Source organism: Mirounga angustirostris, unplaced genomic scaffold, assembly GCF_029215605.1.
Source record: "Mirounga angustirostris isolate CCGP_5_RB_7025 unplaced genomic scaffold, mMirAng1.0.hap1 SCAF_15, whole genome shotgun sequence".
NCBI lineage: Eukaryota > Metazoa > Chordata > Mammalia > Carnivora > Phocidae > Mirounga > Mirounga angustirostris.
Genome location: NW_026991723.1, coordinates 12,642,321 through 12,661,451, shown reverse-complemented (window position 1 = coordinate 12,661,451; position 19,131 = coordinate 12,642,321). Strand labels below are relative to the sequence as shown.

The 19,131-nt window shown below is 41.9% G+C and overlaps 1 protein-coding gene across 1 annotated transcript in view; it reads right to left on the bottom strand.

Annotated features, from left to right (window-relative positions):
- The window catches only part of MAMDC2 (MAM domain containing 2), a 142,293-nt gene that overhangs the window by 6,011 nt on the left and 117,151 nt on the right, over positions 1-19,131 (bottom strand). Inside the window, exons 10-12 of the mRNA XM_045882234.3 lie at positions 18,330-18,423; positions 16,309-16,461; positions 1,911-2,170 (exon numbers count right to left, since the gene is read on the bottom strand). Of these exons, the coding sequence (XP_045738190.1) occupies positions 1,911-2,170; positions 16,309-16,461; positions 18,330-18,423 (507 nt within the window). The remainder of the gene's footprint in view (positions 1-1,910; positions 2,171-16,308; positions 16,462-18,329; positions 18,424-19,131) is intronic.

Here is a 19,131-nt window from a genome sequence, read left to right as displayed (position 1 = left end):
TAGACACTAAGATGTTTTGAAGAAACTAGTTCAGCCTGGTCTCCAGATAGTCATTTGGGATTCCTGATGGAATCACTAAATCCAGAAGGAAACTCCTCATGGCAGATTCCTATCTGTTCCATTTTAAGAAAAAGGGAATGGTGTGGAGTCTTCTTTCCAGGTTGTGAGCTAAAAATCTCCCAGGCCATTCTGCACCCTTTGAACTTGAACACCTCAAGATGCTACCTGAGATGCCTAATTACTTTGGGATCAAAAAACCATTTCAAACAACCATCTACCCAGCAAGTCTAGTATATTCAAGGCCTTGGATTCAACTCCTTGGGTTTAGATGCTGAGAAGCCACCTATTCTCTTGAACTCAAATCCCAGAACCCTTGTGCATCAGCAACATTTGGGAGTTATAAAAAAACGTCAATGCTCAGGCTCCCCCCGAGAGACTCAGATTCACTTACTCTGGGACAGAGATACTCCATCTTTAGCGTGCACCTGAATCACCAGGAGGGCTTGCTAAGACACGGATTTCTGGTGCCCTCCCCCTCAGGTCTGGTTCAGTAGTTCCAGGTGGGGCCCAAGATTGTGCATGTTAGGTACATGTCATTTTAGGTGAATTTGCATTTCAAGCATCGCTGCTGGCTCAGGACCACACTTTGAGAACATGTGAATAGGGTAGCAGTATGAGTGCCCTAAGAGCCTAATGAAATTAATCTACCATCTCAGAATGATGATCAGTTATATTAGTAAGTTCCTGAATGATGCACTTTCCTTCTGTAACAGACATTAAAGCACTATCCACTTCATTCCTGGGGCTATCTGTTATTCCTCACTCAATCTCCTGATAGTTTTATCCATGCCAAGATACAGGGCCATCCCCAGATAATGGCTCACATTCCCTCTATCATTTGTTCTTTAGGAACGCAGCACCCCGACAGGCTCACCTGAGCTTCTGCAGTCCCTTCCCATTTACATCTGAAGAATATTCCATGTGGTTACGATGATGTAAAATGAAGCCCTTATTGTGAAGACCTCTGCCCAGGAAGATTTGGGCTTAGCCAAGCAGCCAGTGGTTAAAGCTGAGGGGTGCTGACGACCCAAGACTATATTCATCAGTCCGAAGCAAGGATGATGAGGAAGCAGCGCTTTTAGTGGAAGGCTGGAGCTGAGAATTCTACAGAGCAATTTCAGGAACACTCGGGCTCTGAAGGTTATTTCCCCAGAGCTCTCTGGAGCTTTGGGTCAGAGGAGGCAGGGGAAGTCAGTGGCTGCCAGGAGGCCCCTGCCCACCTCTAGACTAGATTGGCTGCTCAACCTCACCGACTGGAATGTGAAAAGCTCTTCCCTGGTGCTGCCCGGATTTGCTCATGACCAGGATGCTGTGGAGCAGACGTCTCCTATTGCACACGAGACTCGGGACTTAGGATCAGGACTCTCAGCTTCTTCCAAGTCATTGCAGACAGAGGCTTAACATTTCCTCTGGACCACACACACTGTTAAATGAAGGCTTGCAGCTGAAGCCCTTGCGTGTGGGTAATGATGAGGGGAAGATGCAGCTGGGACAACTAATTAGGTAATACCATGTTCGGAAGAAAAGAGGACCATTTTAGAGACATGCAGGACACACAGAATGCACTTGACCCTCAGAATGTGCCAAGACAAAAATAGCCACCCTTTCATCACTAAGTCGCAAAAATCACTTTACAAATAAATACCCAAAGCTTACTCTGCCCACCTCATCTATTCACTGCTGAGATTTAATCAATAGAGACTAATTATGTTTACTCTTAAACAAGTACTGCCTTTATCTATGACCCTGAAAAAGAACAGAATGTTCTCTTAGGTAGCAAGAAGAAGAAAGAATAGCAGAAGCTTACAGGACCACTTTTTATCACTTGGCTCTTGTCTCTTCTGGCTTACCTGGTGTTGCCTCTCACAACTGTATTCAATCAGCCCTCGAAGCCAGGAGATGCTCTGTTCACCCCGTCTTCTCCATAAGAGGGACTCTTCACTCTCACCTTCCCTCTTCAGATAAACACTCAGCAGGCCAGTCCCTGCTCCATACATGTGGTAGAAAAAGGTCAAGCACTGTTTTCCGGTGACTCCTCTCAGAGGCCAGGACAAGAGCTGTGCTTTTTGTCCATACACCATGTGGGAGGCCTCGATGTACATGTAGTAGCCTGGAAGGCAACGCAAAATCAGGTATTGTCAAACATGCGCGCACACACACACATACACGCACGCGCAAGGAATATTCCCTTCTTTCTCTTCTGAGTAGTGTTCCTGGAAACAAATTAAATGAATGACTTCACCACCATCCTGAGGAAGGATTTTGTAATTTGGGAGAATATAATCCAAGAGGAATAGACACAATCTAGACCATCAAAATAATTCTTTTCTCTTAATAATTTAAAATTCATTTTAAAATATAGGATGTAATTAATGTTATTATTATAATACTAGCATTATGCCACTGATGTGGTGATTAACATATGGGACTTTACCCTACTAATTCATGGACAATGTTCTGAAGCTTCTAGACATGGGTTTTGGGGAGAGAGCATGGATTTTGTAGGCAGGTAGGTAGGTCTGGGTTCAAGTCTTGACTTTAATATGATCTAAGGAATTATCCTCTCTCAACCTATATTCATCATTTTGAAATAAGGATTAATACTATCTGTTTATACATATACAAATATAAGTTAATTATATTACATTTACATTTACTTTTCCTGTCTTATTTTTAATTTGTTTTTAATTTGCTGGTTTCAGGCAGAAGATTTGTCTGCACATAAATAAAACAGTGGTGTACTGGAACCAGCTTCCATTGGCTCCCAAGAGTCAATTGGGTGACTTCCATTGGTAGGTCCAAATGACTTCATGTTGGTAGTTTGAAATGGGCCATGATGGATGTATTTGCCCCATAGAAAGCAGACATAGCTACAAATCAGCCACGGCCCCCCACCCCCCAGTATAACTGGTTAGTGTTAAATAATTACCATCCAGCCACTGAAATAAGGCATAAGGCAATATATGAACAGTGATTTCTAGATTAACGTCCCAGTGATATAATTCTGTAGACCCGAGGCTTATTTTAAAAGAGGTCCTGGGGGGCACCTGGGGGGCACCTGGGTGGCTCAGTCATTAAGCGTCTGCCTTCGGCTCAGGTCATGATCCTGGAGTCCCGGGATCGAGTCCCACATCAGGCTCCCTGCTTGGCAGGGAGTCTGCTTCTCCCTCTGACCCTCCTCCCTCTCATGCTCTCTGTCTCTCATTCTCTCTCTCTCGCAAAAAAAAAAAAAAAAGATGCTGTCCCCAGGAAAATGGAAAGTAGAGAGCATCAGGGCTCTGAGATGGACATCTTTGCAGAATGGAAAGGAAGCAATGGATCCATCATGAGTGAGAGATGACCTAAGAAGCACCTTCCCTCTAGTGATGACAGCATGCAACCTACTGGTAACAGTATGAATCCCAGACAGAATTAGTCTGAGGTCCTGGAAGAGAGGAAAACCCCTAATAACCCCCAGGATTAAATGAAATTCTTTCCTTTTTGAGTACAATGCACTAACCATTTAGTCTCCAGTGGGTGACGCATTTCTCTGGAAATGCTTTCAGCTCATGCACCTCTGCGTCTCAGGGATTAGGCTGAAATCATTACCTCAGGTTTCAAGTTCCCGAGATCTTTGTGTTTCGGACCATAAAGTATGAAAGGAAATCTCCCAGGCTTTTGAGCTGTGTAATTATTCCACTTTGGGAAGACGGAGGTAACATCCAGGGGGATGTGAATACAATGCCTTGTGCCCTTCTGGGGCACTGACGCCAGTCTATTTTTCTGGAGTAACTTGAGCCTCTCCAAAAGTCCTTGATATCTTCTCTATGTTAAGCACATATGCACATTCCACAAGGTAATACCAATTTAGACCAATCTGGATCAATGTCTATACATACAAACAATTTTAACATATTTGTCAACGGATCAGAATTTGTCTCTCTGATGCACAGACCAATTATTCCTCGATTCCAAATATGTTTTTCCTTTTGACTTGCATGTGACATTTCCTTTTCCCAGAAAAGATCAGAGCTTCACAGAGAGCCAGTCTGTCTCACATGTGTTTGGAAAGAGGAGAAAAGCCCCATGTGTTGACAAGCTCTGCCACATTATAACTCCAAATGTTGTCTGTCTCCGCAAACAAAAGCCCTGGATGGGAGCCAGGAAGCCCCAGCGCTGAAACCTCAGACCAGCTCACGTGTTCATGCACATGAAGGACTTCAATCTGTGGAAGGGATTATTAACCGAAGTCACTTTCTCTCTGTGGGTCATTGTTTAACATTCAAGACAGGGTTCCAATGGGTCTACGGGGAGATTGGGGTCCCATCTGTTCTTTGTGCAGCAACTGTGATGTGTTGAGACACACACCATATTCATAATTTGAACAGTGAAGCAGCTGTTCCTTCAGTCTTGGTGCCTGCCCCCTCTCAGCAGGGCGGGGAAGGAGCTCGAGAGGCCTGTATGAACCATGTGAACTGAACGCTGCATTCATTAAGCTGAAGAGGAGTTTGAATAATCAGGGGGAAAAGAGAAAGACATCAGGACTTTGGGCAGAACCACAGCTAAATATGTCTGTCTAAAATTGGTTTTACTATACCTTCTAAATGATTCTTAAAGCTTGTCATAAATGAGTTATTGTTTAAGGGGGATGGAGTTTCAGTTCGGGGAAATGGAAAGACTTCTGGAGATGGATAGTGGTGATGGTCGCGCAACAGTGTGAATGCACTTTACTACCACTGAAACACACACTTGCAAATTATTAAGATGGTAAATGTTGTGTTATGTATATATCATCAATTTTTAACAGCAGCTTGCCATAAAGCCTTCTCTGTGTAAGTAGGATCTGACAATATCAGAAACTAGTATGATAAGATAAATCACAGAAGGATTGAAGGACACTGGAGATTTTGATAATCTGGAGCTAATTTCTCAGATGGTTACAGACTAGCTGGGTAGCCTTCTTGCTTGTCTGGATATCAACTCCTGTAATTCTTAAAAGACAAGGACCCCGGGGCAGCTGGGTGGCTCAGTCGGTTAAGCAGCTGCCTTCGGCTCAGGTCATGATCCCAGGGTCCTGGGATTGAGTCCCCCATCAGGCTCCCTGCTCAGTGGGGAGTCCGCTTCTCCCTCTCCCTCTGCCCCTCCCCCTGCTGGTGCACTCTCTCCCTCTCCCTCTCTCCTTCTCTAATAAATAAAATCTTAAAAAAAAAAAAAAAAAAGACAAGGACCGGAATTCAACTGCTAATAAATTTCAGCTGTATAACACATTACATATACAATTGTGGTCTTCTTTTGTCAGCATAATTTTATAAACACATGTCATTATTTGGTATTTCAATGCATCCTTGATATTTCTATCACACAAGAGGGAGTGTTCTTAGAAATGATGACTTCACCCCTAATTATCAGAAATATGGAAGAGTTATTGAAACATTAAACAATATCACAAAAGAAACGGATGCGGTCTCTCTCTGGAAATCATTAAGAAAATGATGAATAGCTGCTTTTCTAGAAAGCAGTTGTGGGGAGGTGGGCCTGGAGGACTTTTAATCTATTGGCCAGTAGACTCAGTGAGCTAGGAAATGTTACAATTGAAGGCATTTTCTCACTAAACGGGATAGTTATCTATTGATTTATTTATCCCACTATCTCTGGGCCACAAAACCCCGTAACCTCCAGGGCAACTAAAACTAATGTTTAGAGGGATTCTGAGAGCATGGCGGCATATAAATGTTAATAAAATTCCAACAACCAATAAAATCCTGCGAACTTTAAAAACCTGTCTTTACTGCCTTGTAAATAAGTAGCATCTGCGTCAGGAAAGACAAATCCTGCAGAGTTGCTCCCTTCTCCATGCGAGTCCAGATTCATCTGTCACAAATGCCTGTCTTATTTCATTAATGAAGGAGCCAAATCGTAGGGCAAGAGTTTTGGGTTTTTTTCTTTTGGTCTTTGTTGTTATTTTCCTAGCATGACTTGTCCTACTACATGACTGACTTAATCATTGGAAATATTTCCCAAACTTTAGTCATACAAATACCAACTTCATGATTTGATTTTGTCTGTCCACAAACCTGCAGTATTATCCACTTATATTCTTCTATAAATAGATTCCATTTTTATTACGTAAATACATTTATTCAAATAGGAAATTTCTTATTAGCATGAAAACAGGAAAAAGGCTATACATCTGGGAAATAATGGGTTTGATGGACTGGTTAGGTATTTTTCCTATACATGGATATGAGTATCGAATTAAAAAATATTCATCCACATACCACTTAAGTCACCCAGTAGTAGTTTGGAAAACATTGTTTTAAGGTCTACCAAGCATTCTGGTTATGACTAAGTCATTTTACCTGTAGTCATAGGTCACGATATTCTTTTTTTTTTTTTAAAGATTTTATTTATTTATTTGAGAGAGAGAATGAGATAGAGCATGAGAGGGGGGAGGGTCAGAGGGAGAAGCAGACTCCCTGCTGAGCAGGGAGCCCGATGCGGGACTCGATCCCGGGACTCCAGGATCATGACCTGAGCCGAAGGCAGTCGCTCAACCAACTGAGCCACCCAGGCGCCCAGGCCACGATATTCTATTTATAAAAGCACAGATGATGATACAGAACAATGATTCTAAGAAAGCATTCCAAAGATGAACATCACATTTTATAAAAGTTTCACTTATAAAAAATAACAGGGGTGCCTGGGTGGCTCAGTCAGTTAAGCATCTGACTCTGGCTCAGGGTCCTGGGATCGAGCCCCGCATCGGGCTCCTTGCTCAGGGGGAGACCGCTTGTCTCTCTCCCTCTCCCTCTGCCCCTCCCTGCTGCTGGTGTGTGCACCCTCTCTCTCTCTCTCAAATAAATAAATAAAGTCTTTTAAAAAATTGTAAAAATAACAATACAATTCATTTGAGTGGAGCTGATACAGTATCAAAGCTTTTCACAAATATAATCTTAGTTATGATCATCACAGCAACCCTGAGATTAGCAGGACATCCCTTGTTAACTTTATTTTACATTTGGGGAAACTGACGCTCAGAGAACTTATGTGACCATGCTGCAGGCTATGAAGGCAGTAAATGGCAGAGTCAGCTCACTGTTCATTGGTCTTTCCACTAGACGACACCAGTATATTTTGGAAAGATTTATTGCATCTCCAGATAGTGAATCAGGAACTACAGCTCCCTTGAAATTGCTATGTATGATGATGTGTTGAGTCTAATAAACACACAATAAACTGGCATGTCCATATGGACATGTGGCTTTTGTGAGCTTCTCTTTTTATTTAATGGGCCTATATTTACTGCCCGTCTAATGCAGTTGTCTCTAAACAGCTTTGTATGCCTTTCCTCTTCCTATTTTCTTCCTGTGTGTGTTCTTCCAAGTGTAAATTGATAGGCTTGAAGGATGGAAAGTGAAAAGGTAGAATGCAGTCTCCAAGACTAGAACGTTCCATTCGCAGGGCTTCTCTTTATTTAATTTGCCTGAGGTAGACCTGACTTTGTATAACAGCCTTATCTCCAGGGCGTTTGTCAAAAGCAACCAGTTAAACAAGTGTTTAACATTGCAACCGCCTGAGGTGATATTAACAATTGAAGCTAACAAAAGACTGACCAAAAATTTTTAAAGAAAAGAACTAGGTCATGGGATGGTCATGGGCGGAGGGCAGGGAGGGGCCTTGCAAAGCTCCAAAATATTCTTGGCAACCTCCATGGCTTCTCAGAGATTCCCATAGGATCAAGCAACCAGTTGGACACAACAGTGGCCAAGTTAATGATGCATCCTTGTATCAGTTCTCCCTCCTTTCTTGCTTTGCTACCCTCGCTCCACACTTCTGCTCCTTGGGACCACAGCTCCAAAAATACAACCTGTATACAAACCTGTATCTTGGACTTCACTTTCTTGGGAAACCTGCCTGACAGTATCCTATAGACCAGCCCAGTAGAATCATTTACAGTTCCCCGAAGCTGCCATGATACTTAGTGGTTCCATACTTTGCACGCTCCACTCCCTTGTTCTGAAATGCTCCCTCATCCTGCCATTCTTCATGGTGAACTCTCACTCATCCTTCAAGATGCTCCCAAGGAGAGCTAGCTGCTTCTCTCTGTGTGGTTCCATCCCCTCTAGAACTTAACCCGTATTATTTTACTTATTATAATTTGGGGGCAATTATTTGCTGCACAAGACATAGTAGATGCTCAGAAAATGGGGAATAAATCAGGATCTTCTGGATTTATGACTGCCTCCAGTTCTAAGATGTTTCATCTTATAGACATGTAGCCTGTGAAACTGGTGGCTCGAACAAATAAATGTATTAAAGGGAACTTTATGGCTTCTGCTTTACTTTTTGAATGGGTGAAACTTGTCATATTGTGATCTGAGAGCCAATATATCTGCCTACATATGGCTCCAGCCACTGGACTCCAGAGATAGAAGAAGCCACCCTTTCAGGCTTTAGGATACACAATAGGTGTGCAGGTTACAGCACTGGAGTTCAATTTATAACATTGGTTCGCTGACATCAGAAATAGCTCAGAAAAGAATTTACTTTCTACTAGATGCATTTCTATAAGGTCTAAAAATACCATGAGTTTGAATATATCCTTTCCAAGAGAAGATACCCCTCTTTGGTTGAAAGGTGTTAGGGTGAGATCATGCTGCTATATGAAGAACTGTGCCTTTCACATATAAGCTGTCACAGCTGTTCCAGGTCATTTGTGGTCTCTTAGTGTCATGTAGGCGGGGAAACTCCGGTAAGACAGTGTGGACAGAATATGGCCATTAGAGACTGACGTTCCTGAGATTCTGTCCCTACTCTACCTGTTACTACTGTGTGGTCCTGGAAAAACACTTAACTTCTCTGAGATTTGGTTTTCTCATGTGAAAAACAGGCATCCACTTACTTTACTTCCACTTACTTTGTGGTAAGGATGTGTTTACAGACTGAATGTCTATGTCCCCCCTGCAAATTCCTATGTTGAAACCCTATCCCCCAATGTGATGATATTAGGAGGTGGGGCCCTTGGGAGCTGATTAGGTCATGAGGGGTGAATTCTCTTCAATGGGATTAGTACCCCTTTAAAAGAGAACACAGAGAGAGCCCTTGCCCCTTCGGCCACATGGGGACACAGCGACAAGATGGCCGTCTATGAACCAGGAAGCAGGCTCTCACCAGACACCGAATCTGTTGGTGCCTTGATCTTGGACTTCCCAGCCTCCAGAACTGAGAGAAAGAAATGTTTGTTGTTTAAGCCATCCAGTCTGTGGTTCTTTTGTTATAGCAGCTCAAACTAAGACAAGATGTAAAGTTCCCAGCGTAGTGCCTACACATGGTAAATGTTCCATAAATGATCACTAGCTAACATTATTTCCCTAGTAAAGCAATTGTTAAAGTAATTTTAAGAACAAAACCAAAACACCTTCAATCCAATTCTATATATGTAGGTACCCACAGCAAACTTTGCTACCTCATCTGCATTACTGTAGATAGGCATAAAAAGATCTAACCTGTAAAAGATTTTCTTTAGTTAGAAAATGGAAACATGCTTTGAGAACCTTTTAAAAATTTGCATTGAAACGGGTAAAATAAAGACTGGAAGAAGGCAGACCCTAGAAGCAATGTGCTGAAAAAAATCAGAATTCTCTTGATTGTGCACCAGAGAATTTCATTTAATGTATAAAGCATTTGCTGGGAGTGAATACTGGGCACACTAAGATGTTTTTGCATTATAATCTTTGCAGAACATCCAGCCAGCTGAAACATCCTTCAAAGTTTTCAGAGACAAAGCAAACACTATCATATCATTTTCTTTAAACAAGGCCACACCAAGTTAACTAATGCATGGCCCTATAAACTGGGCAAAAGGTAAATAAAGGAGCAAACTTAGGAGTTGTTGAGTGTCTACTAAATATGCTTCTGCTAGGTTGTCACAGACTTTGCATAGAGGGGGAGGGGGTAGAATGTGGTATACACATTAAACAAACTCATGTTATCTTAGTAGAAAGATGTGAGGGGCAGGACAAAGGCCATTTTGTGTCAGAAGATGCTCCCCTGCTCCTTCAGTGTTCAGCACGCTGCGCTAACTCTGGGGAGGGATTCTGTTAGGTGTTGAATCGCGCCCTCCTAAAATTCACACACTGAAGCCCTAACTCAGGTACTTCAGAAGGTGGCTGTGTCTGCAGATAGAGCTTTTAAAGAGGTAATGAAGTTGAAATGGGGTTGTTCGGGTGGGTCCTAATCCAACGACGAGAGCTCAGGACACAGACAACACAGACTAATGGCCAACCATGTGAGGACACAGCCAGAAGGAGGGCATCTGCAAGCCCAACAGAGAAGCCTCAGAATGAAACAAACCCTCTCAACTCCTTGAGCTTGGACTTCTAGCCTCCTGAAACGTGAGAAAATAAATTTCTGTTGTTTAATTAAGCTGCCCAGCAGTACTTGTAGTATTTTACTAAGGCAGCATTAGCAAGCTCATACTGAGTCCAAATACCTGCCCCTCAGGTTATTTATAATCCAGTTGGGAAGTTAAAAGTGATATACACGTAGATGGATTAGGTAAGTACCACTAGACTGGCAAGAGAGTGACTGCGGGGGAAGCAACAGCCACTGTTACCAGTTAAAAGAGAGCCAAGGGAGGAGAGATCATGGAGACGAGGAAGGGAGGGGCAGAGACATCTTTGTTGAGTCCCTACTTCCCATAAGCACTGTGGGAGCGACTTCCATACAATGTCATCAGAGTTACTGGCCACTCTCCTCAGTCTCCTTTGCTGGTTCTTCCTCTTCCGACCTCTGAACTTTGGAGTGCTCCGAGGCTTATCCCTTGGTCCACTTTTGGGTCTACAAGGGCTCCCTTGGAGATCTCACCCAGTCATATGGTTTTAAATATCATCCATATGTCAACAACTTCCAGCTCAGCCATCTTTCCTGAACCCCTGACTGTCCACTAGACACCTCCCCTTGCATAGCCATTAAGAATCTCAAATCTGACATACTTAAAACTGAGCTCCTGATCTTCCCAGCAAACCTCTCCACTCCATCTTTTCTATTTAGTTGTCTACAACTCATATTCCAGTTGCTCAGGTCAAAATCATTGAAATCATCCTTGATTCCTCTCTTTCTCTTTTCCCATAGTTAATCTATCAAGAGATTCTGTTGGCTCCACTTTCAAAATATAAACAGAATTTCACCCCTCTTACCACCTGGTCCAATCCACTGTCACTGGTAAATCCACCCTTACTGTAAATTCACCATCATCCTCGGTCACCTGGATGCCTCGCCTTATCCTAACTGGGCTCTCTGATTTCACTCTTGCTCATTTCCATTTCTAGTCATTTATCAACAAAGCAGCCACAGAGATCCTCTTAAAACCAGGCCAGGCCACTTTCTTACTAAGCTCAACATTCTCCAGCATCCTCCCATTTCAGGTAAAGTAAAATCCAAAGTCTTTCTAACTAATGAGAAGGCCAGGGTCTGGCCTACGATTATTTCTCTGATCACATTGCTATTTGTGGGACACACTGGGCATTCTTTCACTTAAGGGGCTTCCCACTGGCTGCTCACTCTACTTGGAACACTTCTTCCCAGATACACACTAGGATAGCTACCCCAACTCTTTCCAGGTTACCTTCTCAAGGAGCTCTGTTGTGACTCTCCTATTTAGATAAGCTAACTCCACTCACATCCTCCTCCCAATGTCCAAGCTCCCCTGCCCTACTCTATTTTTTTCTGTAGCAATTTATTACTTTTTAACATACTATACAATTTATAGTTAAGTGTAGTCTTTGTTGTCTGTCCCTACCTACTAGAATAGAAGGCCTATAAGGGCAAATGATTGCTTTGTCTGTTTTGTTCATCTGTGTTTCCCAAGTACCTAAACTGGACTTGGCACAAAGTAGACACTCAATGAATATTTGTTGAGTGAAGGAATGAGTGAAGAATAGAGCATTAACTGAGGATTTATTATATACCAGGTCATATCCTAAGTATGTTTTAGATATCGTCCCATACATAAATGATACATACATAAATGTCACCACAATCTATGAGGTAGGTACTAATTATTTCACATATAGATAAGGATATGAGATCTAGAGAAGTTCAAAGGTGGAACTGATTTTTGAACCTTAGCAGCAGCGTAGTCCCAAACCCCTCAATTTTTAAACTCAACCAGCCTATAAATCAGGTAGATAGGTAAGGAGCTATAATTATTCTCATTTTCAAGATGACACAAATGAAACTGAGAGATTTTACATAACTTTCTCACGGTTTCATACCTAGTGAGTAGGGTATGAGCCTGGTGACCATCCTTACCCTTTTCAAAGACCCTTTCCCTTTATCCATTCATCTGTTGAAGGGAATCTCGGCTCTTTCTACAGTTTGGCTATTGCGGACATTCCTACTATAAACATTGGGGTGCATTGGCCCTTCTTTTCACTACATGTGTCTTTGGGGTAAATACCCAGGAGTGCAATTGCTGGGTCATAGGGTAGGTCTATTTTAAAATTTTTGAGGCACCTCCACACTGTTTTCCAAAGTGGCTGTACCAACTTGCATTCCCACCAACAGTGTAAGAGGGTTCCCCTTTCTCCACAATCTCTCCAACATTTGTTGTTTCTTTCCCTGTCCATTTTTGCCATTCTAACTGGTGTAAGGTGGTATCTCACTGTGGTTTTGATTTGGATTTCCCTGATGGCTAATGATGATGAACATTTTTTCATGTGTCTGTTAGCCATTTGTAGGTCTTCTTCAGAGAAGTGTCTTTTCATATCTTCTGCCCACTTTTTGACTTGATTATTTGTTTTTTGGGTGTTGAGTTTGAGAAGTTCTTTATAGATCTTGGATACCAGCCCTTTATCTGTAGTGTCATTTGCAAATATCTTCTCCCATTCTGTGGGTTGCCTCTTTGTTTTGTTGACTGTTTGCTTTGCTGTGCAGAAGCTTTTTATCTTGATGTGGTCCATATATACAATGGAATATTACTCAGCCATCAGAAAGGATGAATACCCAACATTTACATCAACATGGATGGGACTGGAGGAGATTATGCTAAGTGAAATAAGTCAAGCAGAGAAAGTCAATTATCATATGGTTTCACTTATTTGTGGAACATAAGGAATAGCATGGAGGACATTAGGAGAAGGAAGGGAAAAATGGGGGGCGGAAATTGGAGGGACAGATGAACCATGAGAGACTATGGACTCTGAGAAACAAACAGGGTTTTAGAGGGGAGGCGGGAGGGGGGATTGGGTAGCCCGGTGATGGGTATTAAGGAGGGCACGTACTGCATGGAGCACTGGGTGTTATACGAAAACAATGGATCGTGGATCACCACATCAAAAACAAATGATGATTGTATGGTGACTAACATAACACAATAAAATTAAAAAAAAAAAAAGCTAAAAGAACAAACAAACAAACAAAAACAAAGACCCTTTCCCTCCATTGCTTAATATTTTTGCTTTGCCCTCTCTTCCATGTCCAAGACATTCCATGGCCTGTTGCCCTGAAAATTCCCCTGTGGCAATCCACCACAGCATAGCTCTCTTTGAGAGTACCTCTTCTCAGATCTGCTACCACTAGCCTTCTCAGCATCTCTGAGAAATGGAAGAAAACTATCAACCCTCCTCCCACCCAAGAAAAATGCACATAAATACAACATCGTGACTACAATGGACTCTAACTCAAGCTGATTTGTTCTTGACCTTTCTCTACTCCTCTTCTAATAAAAAGATACTTCCCCACTATCCTGTCTTCTAGGGGTTTTGCTAAATAAATGGTTAGTTATTTATATGTGTCAGGGAAGGCTTATAGATTCATTTATTCATTCTAAAGGCATTTTTGAACATCTGTAGTATACAATGTACAAGAGTAAGCCCTATGAGGATTCAAAAACAAGGTTGGCAGTACCTTGCCCTTAAGACATTGTCAATCAGAGCCAATGAGACTCACTTTTTGTGTTTTTGTTTGAGTTATCTCTTTCCACTTGATTTAGTGTTGAAAGACCTGCAGCTGCTACAGCAGTCTTGCTACCATGAGAGGATAGCCTGTCTAGGATTGGAGCCAACCAAGAAAAACTGGAGCAGAGAGGTGGACAAGGAGAGAAACTGGCTCCTGATCACACAGTTTTATCCTCTGCATCAAGTTGTTCCTAAAGCTAGCCCTAAGTGGATTTTTGTCTGCTACAAAGGGCAATAAACTATTCCCAACCAAAACAGTGTTAACATACAGGTTTGGATTATCTTTTTAACCTCCTGGTCTTCCAATGACAGCCTCACATATTCTTACAGCCCCCTCAGAATCTTTACTCAGTGCTGGAAGTGGGTATCTGTTCTACTGGACCAATGATGAATCTCTTCAACATCTTGTCTTATTGAAGCAACACTGTCCCAGAATCAGCCCCGCTAAAGCAATAGGACAGAAAAGACGGTCAGTGGTAGGACCAACCTGCACATCCTCTTCTTAGCCAGGCAAGAGTGCATTAGTATCTGAGGCCAAACGGACACTCACTGGGAAGGTGGCTGGAACTAAGAGCTCTTGAAGGGACCCAAGCCAAAACTACCAGCTGGAACCCAAGCAAAAAAATCTATGTGGGTTGTACCTTGTTGAGCAAGCGCTAAGGGAAGAGGAGGTGGTCATGGGAGATTAGCCAGAAAGCACATTGTCAGAAATTGTAAGGTGCAGTGGTTCCCCAAAGAGCCAGTATTCAGATATCTGTTAGAGGATATTCAACAGCCAAGAGAGAATCTGAAATAGCACCAAGTATTTTAAAAGTTCTTTTCTTTCGATCTCTCTCCCACTTATCCTGATTAAAGATCACAAAATGAGGGGCAGAGAAGGAAATAAAACAAAAAAACCAAAAGAACTTTCTTCCCTTTTATCATCCCCAAACTATGAGGTCCAAATGGAGGGAAAGAGAGGTGATTCAATTGAATGAGAGACTGAAGATTTGATTTGGATTGGATTTTGTTACACACATAAATAGATAACTGCCCTAATACCTCAACAGGACTGGGAAGCTATGGGATCTGCCAAGGGACGGGGAAGGGAGGATGCTTTAGGATACGTTTGGAGAGAGCATCCAAAGAAAGAATAAAGCTGTTCCTGATGGCAGCCCACCAAGTTTGGCCAAATCACTAACAGGTTACACTGTAGGTTGATCTCTGGAGTTATTCCATAGGCTTATCTTAACGTAGGCCATAGGAAATAGAAGTAGCTAACTCACTCTTGTATGTATATATGTATGTATGTATGTATTTATTTTTAAAGATTTATATATTTATTTTAGAGAGAGACAGCTCATGAGCGGGGCAAGGCCAGAGGGAGAGAGAGAGAAGCAGACTCCCTGCTGAGTGTGGAGCCCAACCTGGGGCTCCATCCCATGACCCGAGATCATGACCTAAACTGAAATATGAATCCAATGCTCAACTGACTGAGCCACCCAGGTGCCCCTCACCTTTGTATTTACTGTCATAATGGCTTCTCTGTTAAGACCCTTGAGGAAATATCTCTTTGAGCTCACTATCAGGGGTAGTTCTGCTTCTCTGGACCAAACAGTGCATCCATCCAATGGATACGCCAAGCGAAATGAAGAGTGTCCATGAGAAAGTTCTATTCTGCATGGAGTATTTTACCACTGACATTGTTTACAGGTGCTGCACATGGTGATAATAAATCAACATTTAGTCTATTATATTGTACTTCATATATTTTCTACAGAAAAGGCACCCCCTTATTTCCTACACCCCTTGGTGGAGTGCTTCACCTCTTTATCCTAAGGACACGGTGAATCAGGTTTTTCATCTTTGTTTCAGCTGCTAGAAAATTAGAGTCAAACTCGCCTGTTAATGTTTCCTCCCTTGTCCACCAGCACATTTTCCATATGAGGCCTCAGTCCTGGCTCCAGCTTAGATCATGACATTTTTTTTTCCTTCACTGTCCCTCTCTCTTGTATTTTTAAACCCACTTCAAAAAAATAAAAATAAAAATAAAAATAAACCCACTTCTAATTACATGATTTCTGTGTGCATATCTTTGTAAGCCTATTTAAATCCTCTTGGCGCAAGATACAGAAGCAGAGTATAAACAGAAAGAAGGATCTACAGGGCACATATTTAATGATCTATCCCAGGTGTGTAGAATCACACGTGTCCTTCCTCCTAGACACAGGACGTACATTTGCACATTTTGCACCTTTCGAAATGCAGGAAATGGCCCCTGGAATGCTAGGTCAGTCTTCCTCAGCAAACAGCACCATGTGGTGTAACTCACCTACCCCAGTAGTGTGATCTCCCTTAGGTCCTGTGTAGGAGGTGGGCGTCTCTCCCCTCCTCCTGTACCAGCTGCTCCGGTCTCTTCTCTCCTGGGTAAATGCACACTCATCTTGTTCGAAAGTACACTCTCCAGGTGCGGGTAGAAGCCTTTCTGCAGGGAAACAGCGGGTGGTGTCATTACTCTTGCCTCCAGCTAGAGCCTCTCTGCCGTAGAGGCGGAGAACAATCAGACATCTAGATTCAAAAGTGTCGGGATAACTTTGAGAAAGAAACTTCCTCTGACCCGTGAATTTATTTGCCTGAATGAGCTTATAAAGCTCTGAAAGTTGGAGGCAAATTGCCTTTATGGAAATACGGAAAATAATAAAATTGCCTAATGTAGGAGGTTTCTTCAGAAATCCAGGGTGAGGGAAGGGAATCCTTAGAACAACTCTGTAGTTGCTTCAGGGGAGGTGGGTAAGGTGCGAAAGCTAAGTGCTTCTGGAGGCACAGTTTGACCTTGTGGAACACGTGACTGGCTTTTTCTGTGCTACCTCACGGGATTGTAGTCAATGAGATGATGTACGTAGTAAAGTATTTAGAACATGAAATTCTCAATAAATATTAGCTAAATAAATATTTAGCTTGGTGTCTTGCTTCCTGGAGCCTTATTTTCCCTTTCCAAAAACAAATATTTATGTCTTCGGATGCCATCTTCAATAACTTTGATGATGATTCTTTTTTTTTAAATTTTATTTATTTATTAGAGAGAGAGAGAGAGCACGAGCAGGGGAGGGGCAGAGGGAGAGGGAGAAGCAGACTCTCCGCTGAGTGGGGAGCCTGACATGGGGCTCCATCCCAGGACCCGGGGACTATAACCTGAGCCGAAGGCAGCTGCTCAACCAACTGAGCCACCCCGGCGACCCTGATGATGATTCTTAGAATGGTGCCACCTCCCACTTACTGGAAACTCCTTTGCTTGAACTTGGTTGTACCTTCCCACATCCAGATTCTTAGCAAATTTCTCTAATACACAGCTGTTTTTCACATCTCTTGCATAATAATGATTTTACTTCATCTCATTTTACAGACAGTACAAGCTAATGAAGGCTCATTCCCTTTTCTATGCCTCAAGTGTAGAGATTCTTATCTTGTGTTTCTTTGTGGTCCTTGCTGTGCCTCACAAATCAAGGGACTAAAAACAAATTATCTTCTCATTAAATAAACAAGGAGATTATCCTCTAGTGACACATTGATTCCTCAGTTTGCCTGTTTGTTAAAGAAACAGATACCCTATGGTTTAGGATGCAGTGGTAATTAGTAGATACAGGGACCAATGATCCGGGTTGAGGTACGCACCATTTTCTCATTATACATAATGTCCAACACATAGCCACCATCTTTATTTTGTCACTATCATCAATGCTTGATCCACTGTTCCATTGTCATTTAATTCACTTAGAAAATATTTATTTTATTATCATTTAAAAATTACATGTTTACAGGTTCAGCATTGGGCGTGGAGCCTGCTTAAGATTCTCTCTCTCCCTCCCTCTCCCTCTGCCCCTCCTTGCCTCTCTAAAAAAGAGAAAAAAGAAAAAAAAGAAAAATGACATGTTTAGTATAATATCTGTGTATAATAACGGTTTCATCACTATTACTTGAAAATCTGCATTTCTGTAAGACAACATTAAAAACAACAAAAGTGACTATAATAAAAGGTGTTTGTTTTAACACATTGTTTTATGCCACGTCCTATGCTAGGGAATTTATAGGTGTTATTCCCACTATTCAGGTAGGTATTACTTTTACTACCTCTCTTATAGATGAGGATACAAGTCATATGTACAATGTCACACAGTGCATACAAATCATTATTTCTAAATTCCAAAACTTACTACACAGATCTGGAGAGGGGCACTTCTGGCAAGAAAAACAAAAATAATAGGCTAGCCCAGATTAAATGTATTTGGTGTATTCTCAGAGAATCAGGATATGCTGGCCTAGGCCCGGGAGACAAAGAGAGCTTGACCGTCTTACCTGGAGACAAGCAGCTTCCCAATTCTATTGTAATGTCATCCAAGGCTACCAGGCCACAGTCCCAAAAACTTTTGCATAGGCTCATGAAAACCACCTGAAATTCAGAAAAATAAAACCATGAATTTTGTTAACTGTGCATTAGAAATTCTTACAACCTGGGATTTACTCAGCCCAAAGCATGCACAAGCAAACTACAGAGCCCTCTACCTTGTCCACGTGAACTATGGGTCACATGGCATGAATAACAGCTAAGCCTTTACACGGGACCCTGAAATCACTTCCATTCTTTTTTTAAGCAGAGTTAAGCTCATAATGATAGGTTGTGTATATTAATGCTGGAATTAGCTCACATTCTTTCGAGAATTGAAGGAGGAAAGCAAGAGGTTAACCGATGGCAGAGGAAAACCTGTCAGGTTTTAAATATTTTCCCCAGATAATCCACAAAGTGCATAGAGAGTTGATGGTATTCCAAGCATTTTTACAAACATTTCCAGTACAAACAGTATTGATTTTTTGGAAATGAATTTCTGGCAATGTGCTTCATTCATATTATGAACAAAGTCTCAGTGATTTGCCACCTGGAGACTTCTGTTCCATTTCCAGAGAAGATATATGTCCCTAGACGGTATCACTAATAAAAGCCCTAAATGCAGTTATTTTATCAGGCTAAACATTCTTACTCTTCCACATGAAAGAAAAACAGAGCCATACCATCAATTATTAAATTCATTGCTCCAGAGAAAGTGGGGTGGGGAGGGAGAGAAGTTTTGCATTTCTTTCTATTAGACCAATTTTAAAGTTT